This window comes from Patiria miniata, unplaced genomic scaffold (assembly GCF_015706575.1).
Source record: "Patiria miniata isolate m_02_andy unplaced genomic scaffold, ASM1570657v1 HiC_scaffold_3, whole genome shotgun sequence".
Lineage (NCBI taxonomy): Eukaryota > Metazoa > Echinodermata > Asteroidea > Valvatida > Asterinidae > Patiria > Patiria miniata.
Window position 1 is genome coordinate 29210712 of NW_024037069.1, and position 19615 is coordinate 29230326.

The 19615-nt window shown below is 40.8% G+C and overlaps 1 protein-coding gene across 2 annotated transcripts; it reads right to left on the reverse strand.

Annotated features, from left to right (window-relative positions):
- Positions 1–2469: 2469 nt before the first annotated feature.
- LOC119736940 (histone-arginine methyltransferase CARMER-like) lies at positions 2470–19586 on the reverse strand. 2 transcript variants are annotated; one of them, XM_038210978.1, is made up of 13 exons: positions 19392–19586; positions 15637–15768; positions 14453–14568; positions 13592–13696; positions 12539–12649; positions 11370–11547; positions 10025–10115; positions 9017–9098; positions 7920–8095; positions 6915–6969; positions 6491–6573; positions 4808–5073; positions 2470–3764 (listed from the first exon to the last, which is right to left on the reverse strand). In XM_038210978.1, exons 1-13 carry the CDS (start codon positions 19522–19524, stop codon positions 3469–3471), a joined length of 1824 nt encoding a protein of 607 aa, XP_038066906.1. In that variant the 5' UTR covers positions 19525–19586; the 3' UTR covers positions 2470–3468. The 2 variants fall into 2 exon arrangements, with proteins under 2 accessions (XP_038066906.1, XP_038066905.1); XM_038210977.1 differs by having other exon boundaries at positions 15637–15783.
- Between the last annotated feature and the right edge of the window lie 29 nt (positions 19587–19615).

Genomic DNA, 19615 nt, shown 5'->3' on the forward strand with positions numbered 1-19615 from the left:
CCGAAAACCCACTGTCCCCATTCTATCTTGTTACAAACACCAGTGCACGTTGCTGATAACAGTAATGTGGTGGTAGTGTGTTACACATTCAGAAAAAAAAATTGACCCCTCCCAAGTCCAGCAGTCTCCAAAATATGTAAATACATGTCAGGAGTTTTTTTTTTTTTACAGCATGATAGTGCCTAAACAACGATTCTGTTCTCTCTTAAAAATCCCATCACAATCCTGCACCTTTAAAGGAAGTCAGGGACAGCATGTATTGTAACAATATAACCATCTGTACCAGGGACCAATTTCATTGAGCTGCTAAGCACAGTGCTAAGCACGAAAAGTCTGGCTTATTAAAAGCAGGTTACCAGCCAAAACTCCATGTGATTTTCATGCTAAGCAAACAACAGCTGAATACCAATCGAAATCATTATACATCACATGGACATTTGGTTGGTAATCCTGTTTTTTGCCAAGGAAGACTTTTCATGCTAAGCACATTTTTGTGCTTAGCAGCTCATGAATTGGGCTCAGGTGTGTAAACAGCTGTGTCTGGCATTACTTTAATTCCTCTGAATTCCTTTGTATGGCCTCACCAAGTAGGGCCCTGGTTGCAACCACACAGTGGATTAATCTTATTGCTTATTTAGAATAATTATACACTACAGGAGATTAGAGTATGCGTTCTCAATAGTGGAGTAGACCCCTCACTCTCCACCATGAGTTGGGATCTCTATTGTATATAAAATACTTTCTCAAGTGGGTTTTTTGGTTTGTTTTATAAGAAATGTTTTGATGCTAAGGAATTCTTTTGTGTGTTAGCTCCTTTGCTATAAAGAAGAATCTGGGTGCCTTCGCCCTGTGGTGGACTTTGAGACTGGGCGTTGGCCGTGCATGTGGTTTAGCAGTTTTATGTAGTGATTGTGTTCCAGTAGATAGGCCTGCACTGCTGTGGCTCAACCTGTAAACATGTAAGTTTCTATAGTTTATTCATCTTTTATCTCCCTTCCGACTGCTATTAAGTTTTGTCATTTATAAATTCTTCGGAAATCCTATTTTTGCTTTGGTTGTCCATGAGGGGCGCCGTTACAGTAAACGCATATCCCTGCTAATAACTGGTATCCCTCGCTGTGCCCAACTCTACCATTAACTTTAAATCAAGTCAGGGACCAGCTATACATACACATATCCCCCATTAATAGCTGGTACCCCTGCGCTGTGCCCAACTCTTCAGATGAGCTGTATAAGAAAAAACAACAACACCGTATATTGCATTACCACATTTAATAGCAAAGCCTACAAAAATGGCCCACTTTTTTTTTTGTAATTTATTTAAATAGCAATTGAGTAGAATAAACTCAATAGTTGGACAACAGCTTCTACGACAGCTAAGTGTAATTCATCCGTAATAAGACAATAATAGGAAAACCTCTATTACAATGAACAAATCTACACTACTTGATTTTTTTTGGTTGTAATTTCTCAAACACTAAAATGATGGAGTAAAGAGACAACTTCGTACAATGGATATTTACAATTTTTTTGTTTGTTTAGTTTACTTTGCACACATTTTTAGTAAAGTTTGGCCGAAATCTGCCAATAAATACGGAGTGATGGATTTCAATGTGCTCTGGGCTTTTAGGTCGTCACATTTGGCAGATGTATTAATACAAATTGGACGAATATCTGTTTTCGTAGTTGAACGAAGCAAGCAAAACGTCACAATTTGGAACGGTGCCGACAGAAAAGACACGGTTGGCCCCCCAAATTTGACGGACTGCGTAGTATTAACGACCATGCAAAAACAAAATCCAATTGATCCCAAAGATTTTTTTTTTAAATTTCAACGGAACATCAATTTTTTCTCTTCATAATAATATTTTACAAATTAACCCAAAGATTGAGTGTAAATTAATGCATACAAGTTGCAAATAGACACAGGACTACAATCGTAAATTTAATTTGAAAATGACGCTATTTCACCCACTTAATGACTTCAAAATATGAGGAGAAAAAAATCCAGTGCAATAATATACATGTGATTCAACGAAAAACTTTTTTTCCCCCACCCTTCTCACAAAAGTAACGTCTTATTAGGCCAAACAAAAAAATAAGTCGGTCTCTGGTCAGCGCGCGCGTCGATTTTAATCATGTGCGTCAATCTTTTTTTTCCAAAATGTTCCGCGGTTGCTCCAACAGCGCCCTCTATTTCCGCACCTCCTCAATTTTTTTTTACCAAAGAGCACCAAGGAATGGGAAATTGCACCAAGGCAAATGATCGAAAGCACCAAGGCAAATTATGGAGGACACCAATGTACATGAGGACACCAAAAAAGCAAAATAGTACCCCACCTTGTCTGTACAATCAAAGCTAGAAGAAAAAAAAAAAAGCCAAAAAAAAAAAAAAAAAAAAGCCGCGTGGCCGCGTCAATTCCGGAACTTTGATCTGACCAGAGACCAAATATTTTTTTTTTTGGCCTAACCGTTGTGTATTTCTTTTGAATATGCAGTTGAGATACAACCACTCTTGTTTAAAACCAAAACAAAAAAAGTCAAAACAATGAAAGTAAATTTATCTTTTTGTTCAAGGCCCAAGAAACATCTCAATTTATTTAATAATTTTCAACAAAAATTTGCAACAGAATTTCTTTGTTGTTAACGGTGCTCCTTTTAATATTTTTTTTGCTAACTTTGTGTACTGCACATTGGGTTGAATATGGGTTTTTACAAATTTCAAACCCACGATTCTATTTCTGTGGATTTTATTTGGTGTATTTATTTTCAGAGAAACACAGAGTACATAACATAAACAGGTCATGTGATGATAATATACCATCATATTCAGGACTTGAACAATGAGTTTTAGAGGGCACTCGTTATGTAGAAGGAAAAAAGTATATATTTGTACACAGACCCATCCATTTTGCATTCCCTCGGCCAATCAAATGAGGACATTCGTGTCACCTGACCGTTGATCAGTGATTCAGTCAAACGCAGTGTGGCCAGACAATTAAAAACAAAACATGCAACCTGCAAATCACTTCTGATGAATTTCTTTTTTTTGAAATGGAAAGCATTTGCTTTTTGTAGTGCCAATTTTGAGGGTGATTTTCCAGTGAATAGTTGAAGTATCAAAAATGTGTTTACTAGTATTAACAAAATTGGACTATTTCTCTCAGAGAAAAAAATTGGAATATTCTCTGGGCATTTTAGTATTCTTGAGAGATATGTAGTGACAGAACTGTGCCCACATTACCCCTCGTGTTAGTGTCTCGAGGCCGATGCTGCAGGTGCACCGCCCAACATCTTGATTAGCCCATTTTACACCCTGCACCACCCAAAACCGCCCCTACACTGTATGGTTTTTATCAGGGAATAAATACAATGTGATACAATGTAATACAATGTGATACAATGTAGTACATGAGCTAACGGGTTAAGACACCTGCAAGACCCTTCTCCGACTCCAGCGTAACCGACCTAGCCCTGTACGCCGGGCTGGCCCTGAATGATGACCGTGCCCGGCTGCAGGCTGAGCTGATCGGTCGCGCCCACGATGGAGAACTGGGCCGGCGCCACCACGGGGAAAGCGGCGGCCGCGACGACGGCGGCGGCCGGGTTGGCCGTGGTGTAGGCCGCCTGGTGGCCGTTCTGCATGAAGGGCAGGCTACCGTTGCTCATCAGGGTACCGACGGAGGACGGTATGCTGAAGGTCTGCTGGCGCTGGGTGGTGCCTCCGGGCAGGATACCGGTGTGGCTGATCGGCTCGGCATTGGCTGAATAGAACGAGGCGAATTTGCATATCATGTTTGTATTGTAACCCTCTGGTTGTAGTTTTGGATGAATCTAATCATGTCCCATCCAAATATCTCATTAGATGAGTCTAAGAACGGACAGCGCATTGGTGTCCTTATGACCCCTGACATGGTATATACTTAACTCCAATATTTACATGTGTGTAAATGGTAATGCATTTCACATAAACACCGCAAAAAAAAGAAACAAAGTCCACACTCATTGGAGGGGTTATAATTTTGAATCTGATTGTCTTTTGATAACGTCATTAATATAGACCTTTGAGGAATTTGTTAGCTACATTTTGATACCCCATTTGCTACCAAAGGCAATAAGTTGTCCAATATTGAAAACTGTTTATAAAAAATGATGCAGTTTGAAACTTTACGTGCAAATTTAAAGATTACGCGAGGAGAAATTGCTAAGCGCAAACACACATGCCCGTAACCGGCCCCTATCGACTGCACAATGCCCGAACAAAGCGCGGGTAATTCAATTCGCATGCTCCCATGCATACAAGCACTGTGCGATCGATATTCCCTGCCTTTCGTTTCCGGCAGTGTAACATTGTCAGGCAGTGATTTCCAACCGCGTACTCCTTTAACTTTGCAACTTTTCAAACTGCATCATTTTTCATAAACCATTGTCAATGTTGGACGATTTACCGTCTTTGGTAGCAAACGGGGTATCAAAATGTAGCTAACAATATTTCCCAAAGGTCTATATAAATGACGTCATCATAAGATGATCAGATTCGAAATAATGACCCCTCCAATGAGTGTGGACTTTCTTTTCTTTTGCAGTGTTTATATGCATACTATATAATTATTTCACTTAGATATTGACTAAAGGAGGTCTCCAAAACCAGTTCGGGAATTTAAAACCCTATATAGATCTACAATGTTATGATGTAATGTCGTAACTATAGGCCTTGCCATTGAAAAGCACATTACTGCTTCCGTAAAAATAGCCACCTCATAAATTTAACCAACCCTCCCTTCACTTAAGAGGAAACCACACCTACCTAGTGGTATAAGGTTGAAACTCTGCGCCATGCTCTGCTGTACCGGAGCCACCTGCATGCTGTTACTGTCCGCCATCCCGTTCACCATCGCGGTCTGGGGCATGGAATCCCAGTACTTCTCAGAGGGCGAGGTCTCGTGGCACCCCGTCGGGGGCTGGGGCTGCTGGCCCGTGTAGTGGAAGAACGGGTTCTTCAGGTCCAGTCGGTTGTTGGAGCGGGCCCCGCTGCTGTCCGACTGCAGCTCGATGTCGATGTCGTAGCTTTGTCTGGATATCAGGGGCGGAAAAACGAAAAAAATGTTGACGATGGCATTTTGAGTCGGGGAGAAAAATTTTCTCAAATGAACTGAATGATTGATTGATGGCAATACCTGCTGCTGCACTGTCGGGGTTTCCAGCACTTTATGAAAGAAAATTCCCCTGAGAAGTTTCCAAATTTCACTTTAACGAGGTTGCTTGCAAGTCGGGAGATGGTTTCAGCAAAGCAACTAAGATACTGATAACACACAGGTATGCAACTTCGAATTTAGAAAAAACGAGGAAACTCCAAACCACACAAGACTTTGTACAGTGTTTTTCTATTTGTAATGGCATTCATGAGAAGTAAAAACGAGGAAATCAGCAGATCCGAGGAAAAGTTGCATGCCTGAATACACAGGCAAGTTGATGACAAGCGGTGGCCTCCCTTCTCCCCTCATAGCTCGATTGCCAGGCAGGCAATGGACACAACTTGGCCACATGACAGGAGACGCACATACATCAAACTGGCGAAACCCCGGGTCGCTGTCAAATTCCCTGAGTTTTCCTGATATTTGGTGATTTTCTGAAATTCCTTGAGTTTTCCCAGGCTGGAGAAAGGGAAACTCATTTTCCAGGTTTTCCCTGAATTCCAGAGTGGCTGGGAATCCTAACTTTATATCGGATTCATTCCCATCCAGATGACCCGGCCAGCTCAATGGTCGAGTGGTAAGATGTCTACACTAACCCTAACCATCCCAAATCCTCTTTGCAAAATGGAGGAATTTTGCAGGATTGAGGTTATATGGCAAAAGTGTGTGGGTGATTTCGTAGTATGCACTGTGTCAAGGTCTTTGGCCGTTGTGTTTATTATTTAGGCCCAAATCCTCCGCACTGCTTCAGGATGTCACTGGCTCTTCCTCAACATGTGGACAGTGACTGCTGGAGGATTTTGCAGGATTGAGGCAGTGGTCACCCCTCCAAGGACCAAATATAAGAAATAACGGAGGATTTTGGAGGATTGAGGCTGTATGGTATTTTTACATGGAGGCAGTTGGAGGATTTTGCAGGATTAAGGTTACATCCTAGCAAATATGCCTAGGGAATCAGGGTTAATAAGCAGGAGGTTGTGGGTTCGAGTCCCACCCGAGTAAGCACCGAGTATACAATGCTTATCAATTAGATAATTTGGTGAGGAGAAATTTGTGGTTCAGGTGCATCAAATTCATGAAATGATTGTGACCTTGAGCATATCTGCACGCTGTGGAGCTGAGGTTGGCGTGTCCTTGGGCAAGCCACTTTTCTCTAATTGACTTCTCCCTACCCACAATAAAATGGGTACATGTGAGGGCAGACGGCTCTTGTGTTTGATTCAGCCATTAGTGCTTGAGAAAGGCAAAATGCTTTATTTTTGGTTGGTTTCAAGAACTTATTTTTTTTTCTTTACCTTTTATTGGCGATGAGTACTACTTTTCCTGACATGGTTTGACCTTGCTTGACATAGATAGGCGCTCGTAGTAAACAGCGGACCTGTACAAATGAACACACGTAATACAAGATATTGAATGCAAAGAACTAAGTGATAAACACTATTCAAACACTATACTACATAATGTATAATCACTTCTACACTTATTGGAATTTTCTTTCAAGCAAATTTGCCAGAACATGAAAATAAATGTTCGTGTTTACGATGCCACTTGATTCAAAAATTGAGTACGAACTATTCTTTCTGGAGAACTTTGCTCTCAAATTCATAATCTGGATTGTAATTGGATGAACTGAAGATCTTTCCAGAAAATTGAATTATGTAAAAGACAAATGCAAAAAACACTCGTTCTTATAATTCCAATCACTTATATTCCACATACCTGGTACCAATGTGTGAGGGGTTCTGTTGGTGCTGTGGACAGCCATACCGTTTGCCTGGTAACCAGAAAAGTAACAGTGTTAAGTCTGGGGTGCTGTGGACCGTGGGAACATGGTGCTTGTGCTCTTGAGCAAGGCACTTTACCATTATTGCTGCGTCCTTCAGATGGGACGTAAAGCCGTAGGTCCCATGTGTTGTGTAATGCACGTTAAAGAACCCAGAAACACTTATCGCTAAGAGAAGGGGTTTACCCCGATGTTTCTGGCAGCGCCGCAGCACCTTGTAAACCATTATAAAGGTGCTACATAATGGTTCTCATATTTCCCATAAACTTCATTTACCTGTCTTGAATAATACACATAATTTCCAGCGCCTTGAGTACCTAATTGTTGGTAGATACGTGCGCTGTATAAAACTCTCGTATTATTATTATTGGAGTAAATGGACAGTACTGCATGATTGCATTCAACCATGACGTCTTTAACAATCACTATACTGTCCAGTGGTGGAAGAATAACAAGAAATGCCTTCACAGTTAGTGTAACTTTTTATTATTTTTTACTGCAATTTTGACAAGGTAAATTGGGGTCAGTTTAGTTTAGACCCAGCCTTTCATTTTGATATTTTAAGTTCTCTGTGAAGTACACAACACGGGTCAAATAATCTTATTTTCTTTATTCCCAAAAGAGCACCCTTTGGGCCATTTTTAATACAGCTGCTATGCAGACGATATTTCTTGACATTATAAGATGCTAAGAAATAAACCATCTGAGAACCAGTGAAAGGTAATACGCTTTACATTGTATTTCACTGGTGACCTGTTTTTTTTAGCTTATCAAATTAATTTTGCGCTTAAAACAATTTAAATACAGTTTTGACCCCAGTGTTTTTTCAAAGGTCAAAGTTGATTCAAATTTGAAGTTAGTACATTATAACACTTTGAAAATTTTCCTAATTTGTAAATTCTTAAAAAAAGAAAGAAAAAAAAAGGGAACAGTAAACTTACATTGTCCCACAGAAGGCGACGTCAAACCAGAACGCAAGGCCATGGACAGCCCCCGACCCGTGGGCCACAAAGCACAGAGGGATTTCAATTCGGTGGAGGTCGGTCTCGTGGGCTTTGAGAAAGTCCACCGTGTACTTCTGAGACCTGGCCAGGCATATCCTAATGTCAAAGGTATCCTGTCCAGAAAGAACAGAAGTGGATCTTAAATTCAAAATCCCTGGCCATTGTCTCTGTTCGGCCCAAAAAAAAAGTCTCCGGTGTCTGGTATGGAGCTTGTCCCAAAAGTGGTGCGGCGACACAGCTTTTTTTTTTTTTTTTTACTTTTTTTTTCTGCAAATGTTGGCTGATGACTGCAAATGGTGCCAGACTAAATTCAGTGCAAAATATATGGGAGTCTAGAGAGGCCACATGAAGCTTGTACTCAATCGTATCGCCATCTAAAAACACGTTAAAATTGTGCAGCAGCAGGATTCCAGTCAAACCAGTGAGTTTGGTGGTTTTGAGACATCATCTTACATTGAAATTTTTTTTTTTGGCCGCCGTGCATGGCTACAGCGACGCGCGCGCATACCAGAAAGCGGAGGCTTTTTTTTTTGGGCCTTAAGAAGCTTTTTTTATGCACATCGCCCATCACAAGGCCAAAGGCCACTCGAGGCTAGGGCTACAGAGGAAAGTGTGGAAGAACCAGCCCCTTGCACTGAAACAAGACAAGATAATCCAATCTCTTCACAGTATGAATAGGGTTGGCATGGGTAACTAGTCCACTGCAAGGCATTAATAATGTCTCTACCCATATTAGGTGCAGAAGCGCCATAGCCCAGGCTGGGCTCGAACCCACAACCCGCAGAATGACCCGCAGACCTCAAATTCAATACCCCAGACCACTAGGTCATGACACTCCGACATTCTTCTGAAATCTAATACTATGCAGAGCAGTGCTGTAGTCAAGTCCATCATAAGTCCAATCACATGTCCGGTCACAAGTACATCCCAAGTCAATTCACAAATTCAGTCACAAGAAATAGGGCAATGGGTGATAACAATGGAATGCGTTCTCATGTTCCTGAAGAGCGTCAGTAAATGTTGGAGCAACTTACGACAATGGGCTGCCTGAGGTACTCCTGAAGGGCTTCCTCCCTGAGTCTAGTCAAGTTGACCCCGTGGAAGGACTGCTGGTACCTGAAGAGGGAGAACATTGGGAATGATGTACTGAAACCAATCTGTAGATCACATTATGGACCACGTATTAAACAATTACTCTCTCAACACGGAACATGGGAAATGGCTCGAAATGCTAATAAACATCCTTGTGTATGAGCATATATCCTTTCCATAAACTTTAAAGGAATATACATCATTTGCTTTTGCTGTAATTTCCAGAAATTGATGATTTGGGGGGTTGTTTAATATATAGCAAAAAATTGTTACACTGATTTTTTGACGTTCTGGGTTCGTACATGCTATTAAAACCAAGAAAAATAATCATTTTCCTATAGTCTGGTTCCCTGACTCCATTTAAGATGAAATGGAGCAATTTATAGTCGTTAGGGAATTGTAAGGTCAGGGAACCAGTCTAGCTGGCTTGTACCTGTTCATACGTGTGTAATCGATTGCAAACAAATGCGGACTAGCTAACTATGCTCAATTGGGGCCCGTATTTGAAAAAAGCCAGTTTGTTTCCAATGCTGGTCGGCCGACCAGCATTGGAAATTATACGAAAATACCACTTTTCTTGAAAATGACAGTACACCAGGTGCCATGATTTTACAGGATGTTTGAGCCTGTCATTCACTAACAGTCCAGCAAGGTATTTCAAAATAATTTGGTAGTTTTATTTTTTGATGTTTGCAAACGTTGTATTGAATTTTATATAGTTATATTCTATTTTTGTTCTTTTTGGTTCCTCACAAGTGTCTAGGCACTGTAGCTGAGAAGACTGAAGAAAGCTTGAGGAGAAAAAGTCTGACTTTTTTCCAGTTTGTTTTTGTAGTTACTAAAAATTCAGACATCTAAAGTAGAGGTACACGTAGCATCTTGTTGATTTCACAGAAATCTAGGCAATTATGGCTTCCTATGTGTATCCAAAGAAGCAAAGGGCAACTCACCAGAAGTTAGCTTTAGTGAACTGCTCCATGTAAATTGCATCATCCGAGAATGGCGCACAGTGTAACTCACCAATGGTGGGGAACATCTTGCCTGATGAAATAGCATGAATAAAAATCTTGTTCGTTTTGATTTCAGATAATTAGTCATGAAAAAAAGGAAATTTTATAAAACCGAAATTAAACCATTTTTTTGTTTTTTTTGTGCAAACCCTTTTATTAAAAAGAAACGACTCCAGAAAACGTAATTCTGTGAGATTTCTTTGGAAAATAAAATAGGTGATTATCACTGGAGGTTAATTAATTTCAACCCTTTTAATCGCAGGAAATTTAAGTCTGCTTAACTGGCTTTTGATTGACTTGTTAGAATTAATGATGACTTCAGGTAACTTTATCACAACTCTGGTTTTGGAGTCTTTGTTTAGAATGTTCTCGCACATGGAAAAGTGCGATAGTCAATACAATTCTGAGACCTTTCAAGACCTCACTTTTATTTATCAATTACTAACATTTTCAGAGACAAAATAAGTCCAATATCATTGCTACAGAGTGTCCTTATTTGATGAAGCGTATTGTTTGAGATCAACATTCAAATCTGTCCGAGACCTTTTCGAGACCTTTGAAGATCACTTTTCCCATCAAATGTTAATTCAAACAATCCAAATGATAAGTGTGATCAAAATCAAGGCACTGATAATCTTTCCTCATTCACATTAGACTTGACTCAAATCTGACATTCCGTTATATGTGACCGGCTCCACAAAAAAGGGTATCATGTTGCAAAAGGTGAATAGAGTTATATACATGGTTGGAAAGCCCACAACGTAAGCTTTCGTTTAGTACATAGCAGAGCTCCATAGCCCCTCCTGTTCTGGAGATATGACATATTTGCATGTTAATTACTTCTTTTGAGTTCAAATTGCACAACTGAGAACACAGGCCTTGAAATAGCTGGCTTTGTTGTAGAACAACATGACGATTCACACAAAATGGTTGTATTTTGCCACTTTGTTCATCAAAATCAACATTTCTGTGAATAAAACCTGAAACTGTAGGTATTAAAGATGTCATTCATGACGTAAAACAAAAATCACATTTTGACGAAAGTTTCACCCTCTCAATGTTGAGCAGGCCATTACACAATAATGCTAAGCGCGACTTAATACTCTTTTTTATAGAGCCGGTCACATATAAACATTTGTGCGATGTCTTGGAAAAAGTCTCAGACTACAACACTGAGATTGAACTTGTAAGAGATCATTCGGTTCACTTTCCATTTATCACAAAACTGCAGGAAAAAAACACAGAGAAAAAGGCATTTAATTTGGGTGTGTGTAATCTCCTTTACCTCCTGGTTTGAGGAACTTCTTGGCATGTAGATAGCTCTCCAGCATGCGTTCGTTGAACAGCATGTAGCCCATGGGCTCTGAGATGATGATGTCCACTTGTTCGGGGACGTGGACTTCCTCAATCTTACCGGCAAGAATCTTGATGCGGTCGGCGAGTTTATTGGCCTCGACCAATTTCTGGAATGGAAATTTATAACAGAGTTCCACAAATCTAAAAAAAACATGTTTTCCTAATTTTTTTTATCCTGAAAATCATGATTTATTTAAAAAAAAAAGACAGGGCTTGCTTTGTCAAGCTGGACCAAAAGTCTCAGGTTAGGACAAAATTTAAATTATAACACCTCACCAACAGATTCTGGCTCTTGATTGGCCAAGAGCGTGTCACATGGCACTTGCTTTTTTCACGATTTGACCATGCATGACCAAAAAGACTCTACAATGGTAGCCTCGCTCTGAAAAAAAAAGTACCATTCACAAACCCAACCATGAAGAAACTGCAGGTCTGTTCCAAGGACAGGAACACAAAGAAAGAACAACAGATTCTTTGTTATGCTCGGACGTACATCTATTGTTGAGAAGGGTCCTCGAATGGAAGTCTGTGCTTAGTCCTTGGAAGAGTGTCATATTAAAGTAACAAAGGGAAACACAATGCCTTGTCCTCAGACTTAATGGTAAACCATTTCTGTGTGCACGCATGTTTACGTTACATACGTAGTGTGGACATTCTTTTGTTTTCGTGTAGGTTAAAAAAAAACCTATGAAAAAAATAATTTTACTCACAGAGTGAAAACTGTTTCAACCTAAATTTTTGCTATGATTCCCTTTAGTGTTTTTCTTCATTTTGCCACACCTAAACCCAACCCCAAAATGCCTCTAAACCTGTTTTCCAGAGAGGGGGAAACACTGCGTGGACGTGGGCAAGTCCACACAACACCACTGCTACCTGGTTTATGTGGACATCTTTTGTTCAGAAATCCACACAATGTAATGCTTGTACACATCCATATGTGTGTATTGTTTTCACATGCGACAGAGTTGCATTCAAACATTTTCGTGAAGACACGACAAAATGCAACAAGCGTTTGGATGCATTTCAGAGGTTTCTAAAGTCAAAATGGTTTGGTAACTCCTCTAGAGACAACCTTTGAAACAGACACTGCATTCTGACCTGTGCTTGTTCAGCTATAGAGCTGGCCTCGATAGCGTAGACTTTCTTGGCGCCGGCTTGGATGGCAAAGAAGGAAAGTATGGCTGAACCCGCGCCCATATCAAGAACAACCTGTCGAAAAAACAGAAAGCAAACTAATAATTTCTTGAACTGATTAGTGATTTGGTATTTCATTTTTATATTAACTGCTCCTTTTTCTTAGGGGAGGGATGGCCACATGTCCCACCCCTTCTTAAAGAGTATCTTGTGACTGCATTCAGACCCGAGGGATACCATAGGCTCCGTGCACAAGCACCCCCTCAACGGTAAGACAGGGAGAGTTGGGGGAGATCACTGGGAGAGATATTCGCATGCATTGCTGACGATGCCATGAGATGTTGGATAAAGTGCACATTCAGAATAAATAAGTTGTGTGTACTTCGCGCTATGAGCTCCGTGCGCCGACGAAAGAGCGCGCCCTTTTACCTAGCAACAACGTCCCATGGGCGGGACATTTTGCTGGTTGACGCGCACCGTTCCTTGTGTGTGACACACGTAAACCAGGGGATTTGAACTATGTACACCCTTCGCGGCAAACGAATTGCAGTCAGGCAAGATGGCGTCAGTCGGTCACCCCCAACTGTACTCTCTTTACCAGTGAGGGGTACTTGTGAACGAAGCGGATATGTGTGCGAACCAGTACATTCACGCAGTGTGTCTGGTCCACAGAGCTCTCGAAAGTGGTAAAAAACGCCCTCTCTTGTTGGCGCACGGAGCCCATAATCTGTGTGCACTTGTATTACATTGTATTTAACTCCAATAAATTCATCAAACCATACAGAGTTGGAGATAGTTTGGGGCGGTAAAAAGGCAGGGTGGTTTGAGGCAGTACCAATAGAAAAAGGGTTAACATAAGAGTCTTGTGGCCATCAAATACAAAACAAAAATTGCACTTTTTAATCAAGTGTGTACATTGCAATACCCACATCCATGATCAACTTTCATGGTACACACAATTAGGACAATAATTGTAAATTGTGCAATTAAAAGGAAAAGAAATTGCGTTATTTGTACCTTATTCCTGAAGTCTTCACTGTTTTGCAGCATGGCTTTTTGGTACGTGGAGGTCCTGATGTAGTCTTGCATCATGTTCTGCTGCTGGGACAAGTAGCCGTAAAACTGTCCAGGAAATATCACAAATATGATCATCAATTAATGAAGGCGAGTCCGGCTGAAAGCAAAAGCAACCTTAACCCTAACCACCCCAACTCCATCAAAATCCATCCCCCTATTTCGGTGGATTTTGGGGGACTTGGTCCAGGAGGCCTGGCGTGACTAATTATTGATGGAGTACATTGTATGATGGACTTGGGCCTAATGGCCTGAAGCAGTGCTAGGGGTATCCGATTGATTTTGCCTAGCTTCTTGTACTGCTATTGTGATAAAAGCCATGTTTAGCAAGTCCATCAATGCGTCAGTGTTGGATCCCATTATGTCATGTGCAGTTTTGTATTGGACGCACAGTGATTGATACATTTGGATGGATTTGGTCCAGTTTCTGGTATAAGACTCTAGGGAGTTAGGGTTAACCCATCAAAACGACCTTTGCTCTACGGTTATCTTAAGATAAAGGAGATGTTGGATAAAATGTGACACAAGACCTGTGCTACTTGTACTTCTACCAAACTGACGCCAAGTTCAGGCAGATGCTATATTGAATAAATTACGAAACACAAAAACAGTTTTGCTCAACAAAAATAGGCCACTCGCCATAAAGGTCATGAAGTACATACAGCTCCAGAAGATTCTCAGCTGATATTTACAATGTATATATCTGCTTTAAGGGTTTTGTTTTTCTTTAGCTCCACAGCTCAATAACAATGGACCCAGCGCCCTCACATGACCAAACTTTTGCCTACTGTCCGGCATGCTTACTTGAAAGTACTGTGACGATGAAGCCTCCTCCGTTCGTTCTGTGAACACCGATTCCTTGACAGCCGTAGAAGCATTGTGTTTGGCACCGTTGACTATATTGTGAAACCTGGACAGTTCTGTAGAGGGGCAAATAAAATACCTCAGACATTCTTCTAACGATTAGTTTGACTTGCTAGTTTATACTTTTGACTGAGTTTCAGCGCAAAAGAAATTTGTCAACCCTAACCCTGCCAGACGCAACACAGTGCATCAGGTGGAAAAGTCCGGTGCGCTTTGAATTTGATGCATTCGGCTACCAACACCAGTGCATAAACGGCTGCGTCTAAAACAATGAGAGCTAGTCCGATTGAACAATGCCACAGTTGTATCCGGCTGCATTCGGTGACCATGGACTCTGAGGGAGTTTGGCCTTGAGAATTTTTGCCTGATGGATCTTGCTGCACTGGGCAGGCTTGTCACTTAGACAAGCGTTGCATGTGGCTGCGTTTGGAAGGGTTTCTAGCCAAAATACCCTGAAGGTTAGGGTTTAAGGTAAGAGCAAAACTCAAGGGGATCATTTCAATTGAAGTATGAATGGGTCTTTAGACTATTCGATGACAATAATAATAATATAAATGCACATCCTATTGATACACAGCAAACAAGACGAGGCGAGCATAGTAGAGCTGGTCCCCGAGTGCACACAATCGATTCAATACATTCAAAATGGCTATTCGCTGGACGTTCTTTCATGCGTTTGGTTATACAATGGGCCGGATTAAACCCATTCACTGGTATTACAGGGTATTCCTATACGATAGCACTGCCCAGCTCACACGCAACAGTCCGCAAGTGAGTCCGTCTCTCTGGAAGTCAGTCGGTCAGTTAGTCAGTCAGATGAGTGCAAAGAGGACAATAGACCATTATCATGTTGCGGCCATCTTGATTTTTTTTCCCATTCAAATCAACGTAACCAAAGCGAGGCTGGAAGGAAAAATAGTCTGGTTCCTTTTTGCACAAAAATATTATCATTCAATACTGTTATTGGATACAGGGAACATGACTAAAATGGTGGCAGCATGATAAAGGTCTATAGGCTGGTCCTCTGAACAGCTTGAACATCTTCATATCTGATTTACTTCCTTGGGGTCAGGAACACTAATGGGTCATACCCCCAGCCCTGTCAACCCTCTTCCCAGCCTTACCAAAGTCTGAGGCAAAGTGCAGCAGCACAGAGCGACCCTGCATGTTGACCAGGTAGGTGTGCTTGCTGGCCTGACAGCACGTCACGTCGCTGCTGTTCAGGGAAAACCGCAGCATCTGCTGGGCATTTGTGCCTTGGGAAAAATGACCAACAAAGACAGAAAAACATACAAAGTGAAAACCTAAGGTGATTCAAGGAGATGTGTCCAGTCCGATTAAAATCCTATCCCTCCTCAATCCTCCAAAATCCTCCAAGAGGTTTTTGGAGGATTTTGGAGGATTGTGGCTGAATGGCAAAAAAAGTAATGATTGATTTTGGAGGATGCGTTGTGTCGAGTTCATAGGCTGTACCCTGCATTGTTTATGCTCAGCCATGCATAAAAGAGCCCTGCATTATGCTCGATATCATCCGCACTGCTTCTGTATATCATCGGCACTTCCTCAACCCATAACAGTGATTGTTGGAGGATTTTGAAGGATTGAGTCAATGGTCACCCCTCAAACTGAACAAATTCAAGAAACAACGGATGATTTTGGAGGACTGAAGCTGAATCCCATTTTTACATTGTACATGGTGGCAATTGGAGGATTTTGCAGGATTGAGGGTGGTTCCTAGCCAAAAGGGCCTGGGGTAAGGGTTATTTAAATTAACCCTAACTCCCTAGCATGATTTACTAGGAACCATACCCATCCTGGCAAATTCCAACACCATATGGGAAACTGCACACACATATTTCTGACTTCTGAAGGTGTGCCAACCCAATGCATAAGAATGTAATAGTTTAGGGGTACTGTACCCATCCTGACAGATTCCAGCAAAACATGCCGTTGGGGTTTGATGGGATGAGTTCTGTTAGCGTTAAACAGTGGTGTCCTAGTCCCAGAATAGTTAAAGTCAGGTCCATCACAAGTCAAATTACAAGCCAAATCACAGATCAAATCACAAGGTTTTGAGAAATGGGGGATTTGCAGTGACAAAGAAAGCCTTTTGTAAGAGTTCATTTCAATAGCTTGATATTTAACTTGAGACAATATGACTTGTGACTGAATTTTGAGGACAAAGTATAATTTTTGCCATGTGTGCTGAAAATGCAGGGCATGAGTTGAACATGTTGACAGAAATCTTCTGCCACATGTACCATATGGAGGAAGGAATAGACAGAAATACATTTGTATTTCTGTCTATTCCTTCCTCCATATGGTGACAATGAAAACCCATACACGATTGATAATAAAAACAACCAACAACAGTTAAAACAATATTTTGCAAGAGACAAGCACACTATGACAACAGTTTTCATGTTTTGGACGAACGAATTTAGTTTTGTCAAAAAGACCGCTGATGACAAATGCCTGTGCAGTAGAGAAGTGATTAGTAAAATAAGATAAAGCAGTTCCAGTGACCTTATATAATGCCTTTACATCACAGACCACATAATCAAGTTAATATGGTGTTAGAGATGTGATCGTGTGCATGATCTGATGACACATCTGGAAACTTGCATATGTGATAACTTTGTGCCAAAATTGCAATTTACTACAATAATTTACAAACATGACAACTATAAGTAATTTGCTTTAAAAGACTTTTTACACCTTATGTCTTTGCATGTATGATTTAACCCTAACTCCCTAGCATGATTTACTAGGAACCATACCCATCCTGGCAAATTCCAACACCATATGGGAAACTGCACACACATATTTCTGCACACACTTTGATTCTGGAGGTGTGCCAATCCAATGTAAAAGACCGTCAGTTTAGGGGTACTGTGCCCATCCCTACAGATTCCAACAAAACATGCTGTTGGGGTTTGATGGGTTGAGTTCTGTTAGGGTTAATTCAGATAAATCTTCAAGAAAGCTGCTAAAAATCCAATTTAGTCAATGGGTAATGATACAGTGAGTACTCAGTGAGTACTACATGTACCTTGGTGTTACTATCACCAATAACATGTCATGTACAACGCATGTCTATGATGTGGCCAGATTGGGACTTTGAGTGCTAAAAAAACATGCAAAATGAAATCAGGCCAACATTATTCACTCTTTAGCCAGCAAAATTCTACAAAATTTTCATTGGGCAAAGAAAAGGTCCTCAGTACTCCACCAACCAAATTTGAAGGCTCAGTTCAATTTTTAAAAGAGACTTTTCCTCAATATTTTGCACATGAGAGGGAAGTCAAGTGATTTCAAGATGAGGCTAAAGACTAGACTGGTACATGTCCAACCATGGTCCAACTGTTTGACAAGACTGACGTCTTCATTCATTGTCATTTGTCTGGTGGCTGACTATGGGGAAATGTGTAGAAATAGAGACTAGTATCTCCCACCTGGTAGTATATATGTATCATTTGCGATTGTGTTCCCGGTTCCTAACTTAAAAGAGAACAAAATCCACTTTTAGTTTATTTGACAAACCAAACTATTTGGTAACATTAAGAACATTGCAGGTATGGCATAGATAGAGAAAAGGCTTTTGAATTTTTGAGGGAAATTTGGGGGTAAAATGACGATGAGGATGACAAAATGCAACACGAAAATAAAAGATGCGATCACTGCGATTTACTGTGAATGGGTGAATCACACGCATGACACGGCACCAACCGTACCGTAGACCGAGCACAAAAACTGTAATTTCTACCCCAAGCATTGTGCCAAGAAACTGTTCAAAATTACATAAAATGGGGCACCCTAAAAAAAGGTGTCATCAGGATTGAGAAAAGTCTGCTTCAGGTTGAAAAGTTCCTTTTTGAAAAAAAAAAAAAACACCTTGACTTTAATTTGATCGAAACTAAAGAGGGGCCCATGCACGGCACCAAGGCAACTGTAAACCGCGTCGTAATTTTTACCCCAAGAAACTGTTCAAAACTTACAAAAAAGGTGTCATTATAATTGAGAGAAGTCTGCTTTATGTTGAAAAGGTCATTTTTGAGTAATAAAAATCACCCTTGACTCTTATTAGTATAAATATTAGATCGAAACTAAACAGGGGCCAGCTGGTACACTACACGATCGCCTAGGGCTAGGTCACTGGCACTGCACTGCACATGCTGCAGGGAAAATTAGTTCGAAGTGGCTATCGTTACGGCACTCGTTGTTTAGCGCCCTCTACGATTTTTTTTTGATACGCACGCAGGTATATAATTATTTGTTTCCCCACGATTGAGCGAGCAGTGCGCCAGCTCAGCCGATAGAGGGTAGGATTTTGCACCGCGAGGTTGCGGGTTCGAATTTCAGTTTTGCACTCAAATTTTTTTCCTTTTCTAACCTGAGGCTTTGGAGGATTTTTTTTAAAAGGGAAATAAAGTCCGAATTTCATAAAGTTCAAATTCACTTTTTTCCTTCTAATTTTATATTTTCTTGTCATGTTTTTTTTATAAAAGTTGCGAGGTTGCAGTCTACCGTAACGATAGAAAATGGGAAATGCGTTACGGCTGCCGTAACAATAGCCACTGCGAAATTAGTTAGGCCTATGTCCAAAAAACGTCCATATGGAATTCTTTCCCAAATAGATTGTTGAAAATACGTCCAGATCCACGCCCCAAACTAACCAACAAGTTGGTGTGATGTTTCCTGATGGATACTTTGCCAACTATGGGCATATCATTCAGATTCAGTGAGTGAGTCAGTGCATGTACATGCACTCCATACGCAATCGCGCATACTTTTTGTCTTGACATCATGGAAGCGAACGTGCAACACACCGACTGACCGACTACGCACAAATAAAATCAACTACGTAAGAACGAATTACCATTGTAAATCGAGACTATGGGCTCCTCATTTTCCGTGACGACTTCTAGTCTGAGAACTGCTTCGGTTCTCTGCAAAATATCACCGTGATCCGACAAAGATCGGAGACTGATTCCCTCAAAAACAACAGCCATCGTGCTCTCTCGTTTTCCGTCCACAAAACATGAATTTTAATGTTGGAGTGCGCCCTCTTTAGACTATAATTTATCCATGACATGAATGCTG

Excerpts from the sequence above, each read along its gene's own strand:
- LOC119736940 (XM_038210977.1), bottom strand. The coding sequence starts at position 19,524 with ATGGCTGTTGTTTTTGAGGGAATCAGTCTCCGATCTTTGTCGGATCAC. Across the intron at positions 15,784-19,391 it reads CATAGTCTCGATTTACAATG|GTCATTTTTCCCAAGGCACA; the intron begins GTAATTCGTTCT and ends CTGTCTTTGTTG. Across the intron at positions 9,099-10,024 it reads TTCACTAAAGCTAACTTCTG|GTACCAGCAGTCCTTCCACG; the intron begins GTGAGTTGCCCT and ends CTCCCTCTTCAG.